The sequence below is a fragment of the Lates calcarifer genome, linkage group LG23 (genome assembly GCF_001640805.2).
Source record: "Lates calcarifer isolate ASB-BC8 linkage group LG23, TLL_Latcal_v3, whole genome shotgun sequence".
In the NCBI taxonomy this organism is placed as follows: domain Eukaryota; kingdom Metazoa; phylum Chordata; class Actinopteri; family Centropomidae; genus Lates; species Lates calcarifer.
In genome coordinates this window covers 7,058,830-7,075,101 of record NC_066855.1, presented here as the reverse complement: position 1 = coordinate 7,075,101, position 16,272 = coordinate 7,058,830, and the positions used below count along the sequence as shown (strand labels likewise).

Here is a 16,272-nt window from a genome sequence, read left to right as displayed (position 1 = left end):
AGAGTATTATGAAAATAAGTGATGTTTACTTTATGACACAAGTCATTCTCCCACTGCAAAGGATCCACTGAGCCGCTCTGTTCAAGCCAGACAGTTGGGGAGAAAAAACCAAAACAAAAGTTCCTTCTTTTTTTTTTCAGAAAATTGATGGAAGATATGTATATTTTAAATTTTATTCATTCAAATAAACCTACATCAAATATACATATTTAATCAAGATTAGAAAAATAATTAAATATTTCAAAACACTAAATGTCACACACACAATAACAGCCACCACCCCACTGATATGCAGAGTAATGGCTCCTGTTGCTGTTGGACATACAGAAATTAAATACATAAAACTGCATTTCATATACAACTAACTCCCATCAGGTGTAAGGAGTATGAAAGAGTTTATATCAGGGCTCAATGAAGCAGTAAAAACTCCTCCAGACAGAAGTATCTAACATTTTAAGATGATAACAACAGCTAGTGCTGAAGAAACTTTCCATGCAACAAGTTAGTATAGTAAATATTGAATGAATGAATAGTACAACACCAACTACCAAGTATTATAGTGATGGTAGAACCATATTTATCCCTTTTTAAAGATTATTCTTTTCCATTTGAGGTAAGTTGATAGTATTTGCATATAGAAAGTTGCCTGTTACTGTATCTACTCAATATAAACTGGAAAATGTTGATTTTTTTTTTCTATTTCCAACCAAATTACTAAACAGTTTTACTGGCTCAGGAAATGTTTGCCTCCAAAAAATTCTACCTTATAGCAACTTCAATAAAGGTCACTTGGATTGCAAACAAGTTTTTTCTACCTGATGCTAAGCAGAAAAAAAACTGACCTAATTTTGTAGAGCCAGATATATGTCGAAAATTCAAGTGTAGAGTTTGTTAACTTTCAGTTTTCATTTTATTTTACGTGAAATGTACAAAAATCTGACCACTGTACTTTTTCAACAACCACTTTCACCATCTATATAAATCTTCTAAAGGTGAAAACCTCTCTGGAAGCACTTCCAGGTAAAACCATTAAGCTTTGAAATATATTAGCCCACAGATATAAATTATTAATAGATATAAATTAGTGTCTGCATAGCATTACAATTGGTTGGTGCACTGGCGGGAGTGTTAGTCGGTTTTCATATCCATTAGGCAAAGAGCTGATGGTTCAGGCTCATCAGTGGATAAAATTCATTAAGAAATGTAGTATCAGCCTCATGCTGACATGAGAGTGTGTGGCCTTAGAGCTTTCTTTCTTTTTTCTTTTGAGTATTTACACGCCACAAGCAGCAGCATTTAAATATGCAGCACAAAAGTCACAAGTAGCAGCCACAGATATAGTGTTTAGTACTAGGCACAATAATAGGGCTGATAAAATGCAGCCTCACAGGTTTATCCTGGCACTGTGGGAGCGGGACAACCAGGGCAACGACACAGTACGTGTTCAAGATTATATGTCTGTGTGGGTGAGTTGTCACAGCAAGAGAAAAAGTAATCCAACCATAAAGTGGAGTCCTGTGTGAGTGTGTGTGTCTGTCTGTGTGTGTGTGCGTACAAACCCATTATTATTTGTGCAGCCTCTGTCCTCTTCAGTGTAGGCCATATGAGCCACTGTCAATTTGCCATTACAAACCATGGCTCAGTGGCTGATTTGGGTCTTAATGTAAGGGAGGCTTTCAAAAAGAACCCACCAGAAATTGGGCTTCAAAAGTCAGCTATAAGCCCCCCCCCTTAAGTTTTGCTCACTTTACACTGAACGCTGAATCCACATCCGTGTGTTCATTTGTCAGTCAGTACCTCCTCTTTCCATGTTTCCCACTATCAGTCATGCAGGTCTTAGGTCGAAGGGCTGCAATGATGGAGAACAAACAAGCTTATATATTGACACTTTCAAATTACTGAGTGTATGTACTCAAAAAGCTCTGATCCAAGTCCTGTTGTTTCTAAGACTCACCTGGGTCTGCTGTCTGCTTCTTCTTGTTGTGATGGACAATCTGATTCTCATTGGTCATCTTCACATCCTGATCTTCCACATAATTACTGCAACACAACAAGAGAAGGAAGACACAGCAGATACATTTAAGTATAGTGGGGCAGAAACTGGGGCAGAGAATGACACAAAATGGAGGGCTGACTGATAACAAAGCTTGAAGCCAGCGGGTCCAGGCCTTGAGACCAAAGATGGAGCTAGAGAGTTAACAGAGGAAAGAGAAAGGGAGAGAGGAGGGACTAAGGCATCACAAATCAAGCATGTGGTAAGGAGGGTGAGGGATGGCTGGTGGACACTGGAGGGCACTGGAGGAACTGTCAATACAGGGATTGACCACAGGGAGGTGCTGAGACGGGGTTTCAGGGGCTCTGTTACTCACTGTTGGTGGTGTCGGCTGCCACGGGGGCTGAAGTGGAGAAGAGCACATCTCTGTATAAAACAACTCATTACTTGGAACAATGGAATTGAAAGGGGACCTTTGACAGTCCATTAGTTTCCAATAGTTTTTCTGTATCAGACTGCCAATTTCTCAACAAATATTACTCATTTAATTTACAGTAATTCACAAGTATAATTCATCTTTTTTGAACATTGAACTTCATGTAAAAAAAAAAAAAAAACATATTTTAGGTGTGTAATGTGCAACACTATCAAAAGGCAACATGCTTGACAGGTTTTGGAAAAGATGCAGAGCTGAGCAGCGATCTCTATCTTTTTTGTAAAAGGCACTGCACAGCCAATCAGCCATGAAACCAAGGATTCAATCATACTGTGTATCTACATCATAGAAAGTATGGGTACCTGATGACTGTGTTCCTCTCACGATGTGCAATGTAGGCATTGTCCGTGAACAGGATGGTGTGGTAGGGCACCACTGGATCACAGGTAGGCAGAATGCCTCGTGCCGCGTGGTTTACACTGTCCAAGATGCCGTTATACACCAGGAGGTCATCCACCAGCAGCTGTACACACAGAGAGAACTTTAGATTTTGCTACCTGGAGTTGGATTTTAAAAAATGTGAATATCAGCTTATAACTGGCAGAGAGTCTTACCCCAAACTCCTTCACTCCTCTCTGTGGTGTCTTAGAGTAGTTCCACAACTTGATCATGGACACCGTCACTGGCTGATCAAAGATGACGTACACGCGATTCACCTGCATGGAAACAAGCAATAAATGCAACTGTAAACTTTGATCTTAGTGTCCTGACTGACTGCAATATGGTCACTCATTCTCCCTCCTTCTCTCTCCAACACTTCCTCACCAGTCCAGGGAGAACTGGGGCTAACCACATATGTCGTCCATCGTGGGTGCTGTTGACTCCGTCTATTAATTTATCTGGAGTCCTCACATCACCATTCACATTGTCCAGGATGTTCACACTGTCTGGGAAAGCGGCGATGTCTGGTGGACATGATGTTAAGGAACAGATATTTATCAATACCTGTTAATACTCCTTCAACAGCTGTTATCAATTTATCACCTGATCTATTCATTAACTATATGCACCCTCCATCTTAAAGTCATCAGAGTAGGACTGGTTGTGCAGCTGGTACAGTAAAGTACATTTAATGTCTCTTTTACTCAGGTCTCTTCTTTTGTTTTAAGTAAAGCCTTTTTCTCTCATAGATATATGATGGAAACTGTGTAGTGATTCTTTGCTAAACCAAAATTATAATGTAGCTTCTGAGGAACATTTTCAGTTGGAAAATCACAGATGTAACTAATACTAGTAATGCATATGAGTTAAATTTGAATGTGTATAAAATAGAGTAGAGAGAGAATATTCAGAATTTATGACCTTAAAATCTTAATCTTAATCTCATGGTCAAGGTTTAGACCACAAATTCTCAAGCAAGCAAACCACCAGATCACATAGAAAAGTAACAGATAACATGGATATATTATAGCTAGTGATGCATGAAAGTCGATGTGGACTTGTAAGAAAGGATACTGTTGTCACTGAGGCTGATCTTCTCATGGTTCTGATCGTAAAACTCAAGGCCGTTGAGACCGATGTAGTAGGGGTCCCCCCAGGTTGTTAACAGCTGCAGCTGAAAAATGACTGACGGGTTATGTTCAAGGAATATACAACATCATCACCATCTTGCATAGCACATATAAAGCCTAGTCTTCTATCAGTCATTTATAATGGTGCACAGGCTGGGTTCAGATTGGCACATACAGTACAGTAACAGCGTTACAAAAACAGCACCATTAAGCTGCGACAATAATATTAAACATGGCTGCATCTACAGTATTCACAATATTGTCCACCACTGTTGGTACTGTCTAGTATTTGTGTTTTTGCACTTTAGCTAAATATTACTACACACTAAAAAAAAACAGGATGCATCTCCACTCTGTTTCTTCCTCCTCCAGCTTGTAGCCTGCTGTTTTTCCTCAGTGTTAAAAAAAGACCTGCTAGTGAACATGTGCATGTCTGCGCTGTTACCAAAGCAACCACTGCAGATGGGTTAATGTTGCCTGAACCCACAAATATGATATGTTCATTTGCAAATATCCAAAGATTACTTCTGAACATACAATGTAGACAGGGGCATCACACAGCTGTCCAAACCATAAGTCTTTGCCAAAGTGTATGAAAGGATACACCCACAAGGCATGATGGGAGCTTCATAGTCCATGCTGGCCTGCTCTTGTTTCTTGGAGCTTCCTCTGAATTAGAAACAATAAAATCATACATCAGGAAATGAAATTCCAGACTCTCTAGTGAAATAGGAGTAGAAGCAAATGCAAACTCTGGCTCTTACCCATGGTAGTCTTCAGCACTCTTTGTGTTGTCTTTGGATGTTGGGAGGAAGTCTATGAAAAGAACCTCCTGTGCGAAGTCAAAGTGACAGTTGCCTGGTCCTTTCCTGATGAGGAATCCCTCCGCTGGGGAGATCGCGACATCGTCCATGAACACATGGATCACCTTCACCTGAACCAAACGCATAGAGATTTGTCAGTCTTAGGTGTTCAATATAGTCCTCTGCAGAGAAACTTTCTTGTCAAAACTTGAAGTAATAACTAATCCATGCCTTGTAGCATCATACAGAAGCATTATCACCTTTTTAAGTGTGAACTATGGAATATTTCTAGCTTGTGCTGTTAATTTGTACACATGAGAGGCAGTTTTTTATGTGTGAACTCTAATTTTAATCTGATGTTTTGCATTCTGACACTTATATATCCTATAACATCAACTGATCTCTGATATCACCAGAGGCAACTCTCACTGTAATGAAATGTATATGTTGTTATTGTTTCACAGGTTAGTATGCACAGTATTATATTGTTTAAAATACATGCTTTATTATTCATGTTTCCAGGATTATTAAACAAACAGTTTCTCACCCCTCTGTAAGAGTCCTCTGGAGACTTGTTGTAGTTCCAGATACGGAGGCCAGCAATGGTCTGGGTCTTGTTGAAGATGATGTTCAGAAAGTGGGTCTCTCCATAGGAGAAAGGAATCAGCCACATGTGCTGATCATCAGTGGTAATATTGTGACCATCAATAAGCCTGAATAATAAAAACAGACAATAAAAAGTCTATATTTTGCTTGTGATTTTACACACAAACAAAAACATTTTTCTTGAGAAGATCTAGTACATTTAGTCTTGACGTACTTATCAAGTGTGCGCAAGTCGTGTCCGTACTCAGGCAGGTCGTTGAGGTCTCTGGGTGAGGCAACCATCATGCTGAGGTCTAAAGGTAAACTCTCTCCATCTTTTCCCACCACCTCTAATCCAGTCAGGCCCATGTAGTGGGAGTCACCCCAAGTCAACAACAGCTCCAGTCTAAGGCCTGGGAGGAAAGGAGACAGTTGTTGTAAGCATCCAAGTAAAAAGAGAATGAAACCTATGATGACAGGGTATTGTTAATGTACTCACACTTTCCAGTGTACATCCCGGGAATATGTTCCATGTTCTCCTCAGACTGGCTCAAAGTGGAATTGAGGTGGAGCTTCAACTAAGAAAACACATAAACACATTTAAAGCACAACTGTAAGACACTGTCCTGTTGATGGTATGATCATGCTATTCTTCGCAGCACTGTGGAAATGCTATGTAGTATTGGTTCCTACACAATGAAATCTCATATCACATTTTGTTCCAATGTTGAAACTTCTATGAAAGTCTGTACTCACAGCAAGGTCTTCCTCTCGGAAACCGGCCTGTGTGAAGGGTCTTTCCTCTCCCTCTCCATCAGCGGTGCATGGTCTCTGCAGCTCCTCCTCATACACCAGGCTCTCAGGACCCTCACCTTCACTAACAAAGGTTTCATCGTAACGAGACATAGCCTCGAGGATGTCGTCGTCAGTGGTGAACAGGATAGTGTCCCCAAACTGGTCCAGCCCTGAAAGTGTGAAAAAAAGAAGTAAAGTTGCTCAAAACACAAAAAGAAGCATAAAACCCACTGAGGCTGTTCTGTTCATTTACCTCCAGAAAGGGTCCCTGAAGCCTTGGCAATCTCTCCCCTGAAGATGCACCTGCCATCCAGGAGCATTTCCACCTCTTTCACCCCTCGGAAAGAGTGGATGCGTGACTTGTTGTAGTTCCACACACGGATCATGGCCACTTGGTTAGGAGCTCCAAAGTCCATGAAGATGGTGTGGCTACGACCAGGGGTGAATGGGGCTAGCCAAAGATGCATGTCATCCTGTGTGCGATTAACGCCATCAATCAAGTTGGTAACAACACGTGGATCTTTGCCATAAGCGGGGAGAATGTTGATGTCTGGAGGATCAGCACTGATGTGAGCAGGCTGAAGAGGCTCTCCGCTGGAGCTGAACACTTCAAGGCCATTGAGGCCCACATAGTGGCGATCGCCCCAGGTGGACAGGATGTTGATGACCAGCCTCTGGCCCTGCGGCAGCACTGGGATTTCAAACTCATCCTCACGCTCCATGGATGGATCATCATCTGGGCCTTCGCACAGAGCACCCTGAGCGGTCAAGGAGGAAAGGGGGCTCCTGGGTGCCGTGGAGGGGTTGACTGGGAATGAGGGCGGACCACGGCCCTGCCGCTGCAGGAACTCATCAAAGATGTCGCCTTCGAAGCCCATGTTGGAGATGCGTCCACGTTGGCATTGGTTGAACTTGATGAGGGAATCCCAGGACTCCATGAGGGTGTCGTCCTGGTGACTGTGCAGCTGGGCCCGAGATGAACACTGCCTCCTGCCAGTGTTCACCAATGACAGTGGCTCCTCTGGAAAATATACAAACATCATCACTATTAATTACTAACCAATAAGCTAATCATTTGACTGTCTCAACATTTATTATCAAACACTGAATACAAGAAACATAATGTGGCAATGTTTGTGGCAACGGCAATCTACCTCATTCCACAATCTGACAATTAAAATCCTGAAAAACTTCAATTGGAAAATGTTTGATCTTACAGATAAAAAATGCAGGATGTTTGAAGTTAATCAGTAGCAGAAAGAGTGACAATCATTACATACTGCAAAGGCCAGGACAACACACATGGCTGCTCAGTACACTGTAGTGTAGTGCTGCACCCTGACCACAAAAATGCACACTCAATGTAGTAACAGTCTCAAAACAAACAAATTAACATCTAAAAGTGACTGAGGGAGCTGCATCTCATATAGGGAGCCAGTGGTGATGTGTTTAAAACCACATGACCCAGATAGCACACCGGTGAAGTCAAACAAACAGTGATAAATATAAAAAGCCTCAAGCTAATGAAGATATGGTTTAAGAATCCCAATACACTGTTTGGTTAGTCTGTCTTCTGATTTCTTGTTTGAGAATTACAAATATAGTTTAATAATAAATGTATTATCATTTAAGATATTACAATATTGAATTAAGAAGTGTGACAGACTAATTAGTTGATAGCACATATGGAAGGTGGTAGCATTGATTACCTGTGTTTGAAAGTGCTGTAGCTCTGGGGTGCTGCTCATCTGTCTGCCTGGCAGTAACTGTACTGCTCCTGAATGAGCTCCTGCGCCCGCTGATGGGTCTGTCTGGCTTTTGCTCCCCAAGTTCTTCCAGCAAATCGCAGCTCAGGTCCAGAGAGTCAGCCTTCCACGGACCCCCATTCACTGTCCTCTCCATCCCTCTGCACACCCGGCCCGGGTTACACGGCAGCTCTGGGAGCATTGAAGAGGATGAGGCAGATGGTGATTTGGGCTCTGCCGAGTGCTGAGGCACCAGCCATCGGGGCCTCTCCCTGTTGGCCTCGCAGCCCTCTGGAGCTCCTCTGTTCAGAGGCTGCAGCCACTGGGGGGCCACCCGAGAGGAGGACGGTTGGGTGGTAACAGTCTGCTCCATTGGTGCTGGTTGCACCACCTGCTGCCTGAGAGAAAGGGGCTCCTCTGAGGCAGACAGATCAAAAGAGTTTCTTTGCGTGGAGGAGCGGCGAGCGGAAGATGAAACCCCGAGTGGTGATGGAGCGATCGGTGGTAGCGGCGTGTGTGATTTCTCCTGCATCTCTATCATAGCCTGACCTGCTGAGTCTGATGGCTGTGGATTAGAGCTGTGGTGTCGCTGAGTGCTACTGGCCTCCCCACCATTCCTGTCCTCATGGCGTTGGGGGCTGACACCTCGCAGATTGTGTCTTGACGACACAGGGCTGGAAAATAGGGAGTCTGAGATCTGGAAATCCTGGAGATCAATCGTGGTGCTGTAGTCAAAGACCTGGTTGCCACAGCCCTTCTCCAGCTCACCTTCAAACACTGATGTGCTGTTCAGGTACAGCTTAATATGCCGTGCACCAATGTCAAGGTCCTGAAAATGAAACAGGGTATAAATTTACAATAAATTTGCACCTTGACCTTATAGCCATATTTAACAGCATGCCCACAATTTCATTTTTAATACCCATTTTAGTTACTAAATGCCTAAGTAATTCAGGTTTTAATATCAGAGATCTACAAAAAATTCAAATTAACTAAAGATTTAAGATGCAAATAAATCAAACATCTTTTGTATACTGAACAACATTTTGAATACATAATGATTCTAATTCAAAGAAAGCAACACAAACTATAAAGCCAAAAGCTTAACGTGCCAAAAATCTATTTCAATCTGGAAATTCCACACAAACACACACAACTGATTAATTTATCTATTTCTTACATGCAGAGTAAGAGCTCTCCAAGCTAGCAGTAATTAGCACACTCACAGATACCAAGTCATGGCTGCCATGAAGAACTGGCTAAAGCCCAACTCAAATCTGCCTGATCCTTTAGACAGTAAACCACCGTCAACCCCAGTCAGACTAGAACCTGTTTCCCACCAACAGCTCCTTACCTTCCAGTTTCAAGACATCAAGTAATTCTACACAGCCACAGTAACACAGAAAGAGATGCGATGGGGTCTTTGTACCCCTCTATGAGCAGCAGCGAGGTTGAGAGGCAGAAGCCCACGTTTCCCCTAACACTAATCCTCTGGGGCTAATCTCTCACTGTTCCACATTTGGACAGACTGACTGGCAGCTCAGCCAGCCACTGCTTAAAGAGAACCACACCCCTGCCTTAACCACGCCAATACAGTCACCCTGTATCATAATGACAACATTTAAGTACAAAGGATTTATGAGCTTGCTAGAGGCAAGGACATGAGCAATCTCTAAACCAGAGGGATAAATCAGACGATGTTTGGAACAGATTGCACTTGCGTTGAACAAGTGCTATTCAACAATTTGACATTCTGTAAACTGTAATAACACATCAATAAAAATAAAAAACACATACATTGAGGCTCCTGTTGTAGTTCCAGATTTTGATGTGGGATATTCCAAAGTCTGGGGAGCGCTCCGTGTTCCTGATGATGAAGTAGAGCTGGATAGGAGGGTGGAATGGACACGTCCACATGTGACGCTCTTTGGTGGTCTGTCAACCCAAGAAAACAGACATGTCCCTTTTTACACAACATACAGGTGCACAAGCACAGGTTAACATGTCATTTTACATTTTGGGCAAACCATAAAATAAAATTTTGCACATGCTTAAGTGTAAATATGTAAGAATGAAGGGCGCTGGGAGCTCACAGAGGACAATGTGCTAGAGAAGCCTGATGATAAAGGTCAGAGTTTAAGTGGTGCAATTTTCTGTACAGATTTAATTTGTGCCTACGTACAAGCAGACATCATTCAAACAGGATGCTGAGGCAGCAGAGACTCACCTTCACCTTTCCATTGACAAGCGCTCCCAGATTCCCGGGATAGTCGGCGTTCCTGATGTCTAGGTCATGAGGCGACACATACAGCTTCTTCTTTCTGAGGCAGAAGAACTGCAACTCAGTAAGCCCAACCTGCAAAGCGTTCCCCCAGTTTGACAGGATCTCCATGGTAACATACAATGCAGGAGTGACCTCTGCTGTGGACTGCCTTCTCTGCAATGACAACACAAATGATTCAAATGTATTTCTGTACACTTATGTCTGTACTGTATCACGCTCAGCAGTACCAGGATTAATCATTCTGAACTGCGAGACGGTGTTACTGACTCACCGGCTGCTTGCTATAGTCTGTTTTGACGCTCTGAGGAATGTTGTAGCTGGGTCCAGCTTCAAGTTTCTCCAAGGCTGTTAGCAGTTTCTGTTGTTGCCTGAACAGAGGGACGACATCCTCAGCTCTGCTTTGCATGCTGTCCCTGACCTTTGATTTTAGTGGTGAGGAATGGCTGACCACTGTGGTAGCTACACTGATAAATAATTCTTCAAGGTCAGAGGGCATACACACCATAAATTCCTGTACTATAAACTACTATTATGTTTGATCTGACACTGCATGAGGTACAAGAGGTACAGGAAGTACCAAGTGTACTTCTACCCCTCAGAGGACAGAATGTATATACACCTATACCTGTGTGTTGAAGAGTCATATTCAGTCAACATACCTGGGGCCCATAAGAGTGATTCTCTGCATGGCCAAAGTGACACTGCTCTCATTCTTGTCGTGGGTGTTGTGGTGCACTAAGCCATTTATTATCTGGTGTGCCCTGCCCTAGATGATGAGAAAGCAGAATAGAAGAGTCAGAGATAAATAAGCTTTAGGGACAGGGTTTACATGCAAGCTAAATCCAGAACAATATCGCTGTATTAAAATCCTGAGCACATCCAGTACGTGTAGAGTTAAGGGTGGACATAGTGAAAAGAGAAATCTGGCCATAATAGTATGGATAATAAAAGCATAAAAGCAGCTGTTACTGGTCGAGAAAAATGTTTGCTAATGGCCTTATGTTGGCCTAAGTTAAAGCTAAAGATGTGAGAGGTGCAGTGTGGAGCAAGCGTACCGTGCTGCGACTGAAGAGCTCTGGACTCTGCACAGGGTCATTTTCTCTTTGGATGGCCTGGCGGACCCTGCACGCCATCTCCTCTGGGTCTCGCTCCTCAACAGAGGCCTTTCTGACTGCTGACAGGGGCCTTTCCACTCGACTTCTTGGCCCTTAAGCAAGAAGCAGACTTTGTTTTTTTTTTAGCAACCACACATCTATCAGCTTGTATCACTTTTATTCAAAAATGAGAAACCAGCCGTCTTTGAATTCTAGAGTTTGTAAATAATCACTCAAGGGTCATACTTTTTAAATGTGAGATTTAGCCTTCACCAAAATTTCAAAATGTTAGAAGACTTACTCTGACTGTCCCAGCTCTCTTCTGAAGGTGGCCTATCTAATGTCTTGCTCTTCACCAACATAGGCTTGGTGGGTATAAAGCTGTCAATGTTTTCTTTCCTTTTCGCAGACAGAGAACGTTCAATCTTACGACCTAGAACAAGGGAGAAAGTTGCTTTTAGGAAGGAACTGAGGAACATTTTCAGGGAAGATACTGTGAGACAATTAAGCGTCACTCTCGTTCCGCAGCTCACATGCTTACAAACATAGGAGTACTGTTCTGTAATAACTAATGTACTTGTTTATTCTCCTTGTCTGCTGGTCAGTGCTGATGAGGCAGATAAGGAGGAGACTGAACCACTCTGGACAATTAAGACCCAACCTAAAAATCAATAATAAATTTACACATGAAAGCAGATGCTGAAGCCTACCTTTAGGGGAGGGTCCAAAATCCAGGACAATGAGGTTTGCAGAGTCAAAATGGGTGTGGGAGCCACTGGGCCGGGGGTTAGAGGACGACTTGGAGGATGAAAGAGGCAGCCCCAGCTCGTCCAGACTCTCAGTGCTCTCCTCCCTCTCAATCTGCTCCTCCACCCACTCTTCGTCCGACTCCTCCCCCGCGGAGCCACGGTTGCTCCGCCGCATGCTAACCTCCAGGCTCCGGCGCAGGAACCTAGTTTACAAAAGGTCAGCATTTATGCAGGCATCTGTGCACACAGTCATCAGTGTAAGCACTCACAGCCACAGACACACACACACACACACACGCAGGCTGACAGATTAAGCATTCCCTTGATTTGTGTGACAGCCACTGAAAAACCATGATAAATTAACACCCAGGAGCATGAAACAAATTTAGACGATTCACTACATCTCATGCCACCTTGACAAGATTAAATAAAACTGTGCATATTTCTTTAACAGCTCACCTTCACTTCCTCAAGGTTGAGAAGCACCTTCTCATTGTGCTCCTGGCTTGCTTGACCTCCTTGGCTCTCAGGCCTGGAGCTGTGGGAGCGCGACACCTTGCATGTTCCTCTAGGGGAGCAGGGACTACGAGGAGAGTGTGGACTGGAGCTCTGCATGAAATGCAGTGATTGGATAAAGGGGAAATGGCAGAGATGGAGAGATGCTAAGTAGTACAGACAGCTGCATCTGACAAATAGCCCCTCCCCTAAAAAAACACCCACACACACAGGCTTAGTGGGCATTGTTATGTCTTTACTCTACCTCCATGTCTATGCTTTCATAGGGCTCAAAATCCTCAGAGTAGCGCTTTTCTGGAGATACGTGCAAACTTGGTCCTTCCTCTGTTCGAATTTTGACAGAATTCTGCAAAGATGACATAAAAGGAAAAATTTTATATGTGTATTTTCATTATCAAATATTTACACAATCAGCAAAGGTTTCCAAATATCAGGAAATTAGATGCCTCTACCTGTACCCATTCTTTCCTCTGGACCTTTCCTGGAGCGGTGTGGCTCCTCTTCCTGTGGGTGTGCTCCAGATTACAGCTATCTTCAGTTAACTGGTGGGCACTTCTACAGACATCTGCCGATGAGTCACAGCACAGAAAGGAACATGAGCAGCTCGCAGCAGACTACTGCCTCAGAGGAGAAGGAACACACAGTCACATACGCAGATGGTCCACAGCACATAGAGGAAGAACGAAAAACTGGCTGCCAGCTACAACTGTCACTATCATTTATTCACTGGGACTCGGCACAGGGATCATGCCATGCAAAGTACAAGCAGAGGAGTGGTGGCTATTAGATTTTTTCCATATGTTCTGGGGATGACAGAATAAAGAGGCACTGCCTTTGATTTCATTGTAAAAATAACTACACTTAAGAACAGTATTTCCCCCTGCACAATACAAGCGGTGAAAAAATGATGAGATCTTACATAAGAATTTTTAGCTTTGAGTGTCTGTAGGTTTATTCTGGTTCCAGCATCAACATACCTGCTGTACGTGCAGGCCTCCAAGCAGGTGGGGAAGTTACAGACTTGTGGCTGGAGCTCTTGGGCTGTTTCCTACTGGCTTCAGCATTGGCTCCATTAAGATAAATGGAAAAACCTTGCTCAAGCCGTTCCAACTCAATCTCCCTGGGGTCTTTGACTTTAAGGCGCTTTAGGATCCTGAGGAGGAAAGTAAACTGATGACTACCTCTAAAACCGAGAATATGAATCTGGCAAGCAGTGTATCTTGGGTTTGAGATGGCTAAGATCAAGATTCAAGAATCAAAAGAGTACATCAAACATTTTCAAACTATTCTTACATTCAATCCCCCACATTTTAAACACTAATTTCTTGTGTCTTAAAGCAAAGAACCAATCAGTGCTCCTATTAGGCACTGCTGAAAGTCACAGAGGAGTTGTGTATTTCCTCTGTGAAATCTAATCTGTCTCTCCCCAACAGCCTGTGCTCACACTTCACCTGTTTTTGTGCTGGAGGGCGATTAAATATTCATCCAGAGTGTCATCCACAGCAGAGGCAAGTTTCTCTCCTTGGCACGTCTTGCTCTCCTTCGAGAACACAAGCATGAATACACATGCACACACACACAAAGCAGAGTCAGAAAACCCCACATCAGCTATTTGAGGAAAACAGGCTATCACAATACAGCTCACTGTTGCACAAATATTCACGTCCACAAACTACAATCAATGTGCACTTTATTCGGTACATCACAAAATGTATGCAAACAACTTGCTCCTCCAATCCTGAGAAAACAAGCCTCAATACAGTACATGCAGTGTGTCCGACTGCTAATAAGAACTACTCACTACAAATATGCTACAAATACAGCCTCTGTACAATAACACCAAACACACTGCATACTTTGAGATGAGGTGGTGGGATAGTGATCATGGTACTTCTGAAAAATATGCATTAACTGAAGGAAACTTCTGACTCAGCATGGGTGCCTTGTCAAATTCTGGCTCTTCTTGAAAAGGTGGTCCTACCCTGTACTCATTAAGTGTGAGCATAGCAGTGGTTACAAAGTGACATCTTGTAATAATGTTCCCTCGCATAATACATGAAGTGCAGCCCTTTCAAAAAAAAAAAAAAAAAAAAAAAAAAAAAAACTAGTGATGACACCATGTGTCCCAGATGTATGTTAACCATCACTTTAAATGTCATGTAACTAGAGAGTGATGAACAACTGAATATTAGTGCTTAAAAGCTGTACTTTGCAAGGTTTTATAAGGTGAAAATACATCTGTCACAACAGCCAGCCTTTGTTCAGACATCACTAGACTCATCGAAATTTAAATCATTAAACATCAGATGTCTCCCTGCTTCAGTGTTTAAAACTTCAGTCAGTGGTAAATTAGACAGATGTCTTGGAGGGGGCATCAGTTGGTTGCATAACACGGTCACCTACAGCTCATGCCATTCCACTTTAGATCACATAAATCATCATGCAAGACGAGCAAAGAAATCACAAAGCCCTTACTTAGGGCCAACTAGGCTACAGCATCTGTCAGTGTCAGGACCAGAGGAGAAGCAAAAACATTTGAAGGAAGAATAGAGAATACTTGTTAGTAACAGAGCATAGAGAAACGGAGTGACAGCTGAGACACTGCTATAAAATATGGTGTGCGTGTTTAATGCCCTGAAAATCAAAAAGAGCTTCTCGATAGTGCCTTATGTCAAACAAAACGAGAGATGATGTGAACTTAAAACTACTGGAAGAGCAGATGAGCCGTTACATAAAACGATCTTTGCCTACCTCGTTTTCCATTGTGTGGTTGCAGATGATGCTGTTCACATAATCCTATCCCATATTTCGGAGAGAGCCGATCATTCTTCAAAAAATATCACTGAAGTCTGTGTTGTGTTTGATCACCGCTGCAGAGGGACACAGATGAGAAGCCCAAGGTTACCTGTGACATGAAATCTATATTACCTTGAATGCAGTTCGTTTAAAATGTCGCCCCACCCGCTGGGCGATTCAGCAGAACAAATGCATAATATCTACTGTTCCCAAGTCAAACATTACCCAGCTTATCTCAACCATGTTTCCGTCAAACCTCATTTTAAACAGCTTCACATACCGTTGACCTGAGCACTCCTGCAGCGAGATGACAGATGTGTGGTAAGGTTTTGATACCTTAATTAGGATAGCATTAAGAGCTAACATGCTAGCCATTGCTGACAACATTAACGTGAAAGAGAAAAGCTAAAGTTTTCCACCAGTTTCTGGTGCTGTTATAGGTTAACTATTTATCGACAAACTAACCCCGGGGTTTAGCGGCTGAGGCGATGTTAGCAAGCCGCCCAGCAGCTCAGTTATGCTAACAACAAACCGACAGGCTAACGAGTTAGCATCTAGTGGTTCACATGAAATGACACAAAACTGGGGTTTCTTTTCAAATTCTTATAACAACCTTTGCTTCGGCCCTAATATATATTACAAAAATACTTACTGCCCCCGTAAAATCGTACTTGGTTGGCCATTGGCATTAAAATGAACGAGTTTTTCTGCGTTTTCTCATGTGCCCAGCGTGTTGTGTTGGTTGGTAACCAGGATAGCTGTCCACCAATAGAGAGAGCCGCATTAGTGTCAGACACGCCCCCATGCCTGCTGCTGCCAGATCCGTACAAGCCTGCACAAAACCCAGGACCGCTGAACCACACTGCACTGACGGCAAGAGCACAGCATGAAGTTACAAGGAAATC

The 16,272-nt window shown here is 43.0% G+C and overlaps 1 protein-coding gene across 2 annotated transcripts; it reads right to left on the bottom strand.

Moving 5' to 3' along the window:
* Nucleotides 1-124: 124 nt before the first annotated feature.
* On the bottom strand, nucleotides 125-16,248 carry katnip (katanin interacting protein). 2 transcript variants are annotated; one of them, XM_051066160.1, is made up of 28 exons: nucleotides 16,020-16,248; nucleotides 15,323-15,441; nucleotides 14,023-14,111; nucleotides 13,549-13,724; nucleotides 13,024-13,136; nucleotides 12,816-12,917; nucleotides 12,514-12,664; nucleotides 12,017-12,256; nucleotides 11,608-11,739; nucleotides 11,268-11,419; nucleotides 10,872-10,978; nucleotides 10,484-10,580; nucleotides 10,156-10,365; nucleotides 9,726-9,863; nucleotides 7,893-8,757; nucleotides 6,437-7,204; nucleotides 6,145-6,353; nucleotides 5,888-5,966; nucleotides 5,624-5,801; nucleotides 5,351-5,516; nucleotides 4,765-4,934; nucleotides 4,605-4,669; nucleotides 3,945-4,055; nucleotides 3,255-3,394; nucleotides 3,044-3,145; nucleotides 2,792-2,952; nucleotides 1,955-2,040; nucleotides 125-1,849 (listed from the first exon to the last, which is right to left on the bottom strand). In XM_051066160.1, the coding sequence occupies exons 2-28, from the start codon at nucleotides 15,332-15,334 to the stop codon at nucleotides 1,791-1,793; spliced, it is 4,878 nt and encodes a 1,625-aa protein (XP_050922117.1). In that variant the 5' UTR covers nucleotides 15,335-15,441; nucleotides 16,020-16,248; the 3' UTR covers nucleotides 125-1,790. The 2 variants fall into 2 exon arrangements, with proteins under 2 accessions (XP_050922117.1, XP_018520192.1); XM_018664676.2 differs by lacking the exons at nucleotides 12,514-12,664; nucleotides 12,816-12,917; nucleotides 13,024-13,136; ... (2 more) ...; nucleotides 15,323-15,441; nucleotides 16,020-16,248 and adding an exon at nucleotides 2,370-2,396 and having other exon boundaries at nucleotides 12,017-12,466.
* Between the last annotated feature and the right edge of the window lie 24 nt (nucleotides 16,249-16,272).

Excerpts from the sequence above, each read along its gene's own strand:
- katnip (XM_051066160.1), bottom strand. Across the intron at positions 3,395-3,944 it reads GATCAGCCTCAGTGACAACA|ACATCGCCGCTTTCCCAGAC; the intron begins GTATCCTTTCTT and ends CATGTCCACCAG. Across the intron at positions 1,850-1,954 it reads GAAGCAGACAGCAGACCCAG|CCCTTCGACCTAAGACCTGC; the intron begins GTGAGTCTTAGA and ends CCATCATTGCAG.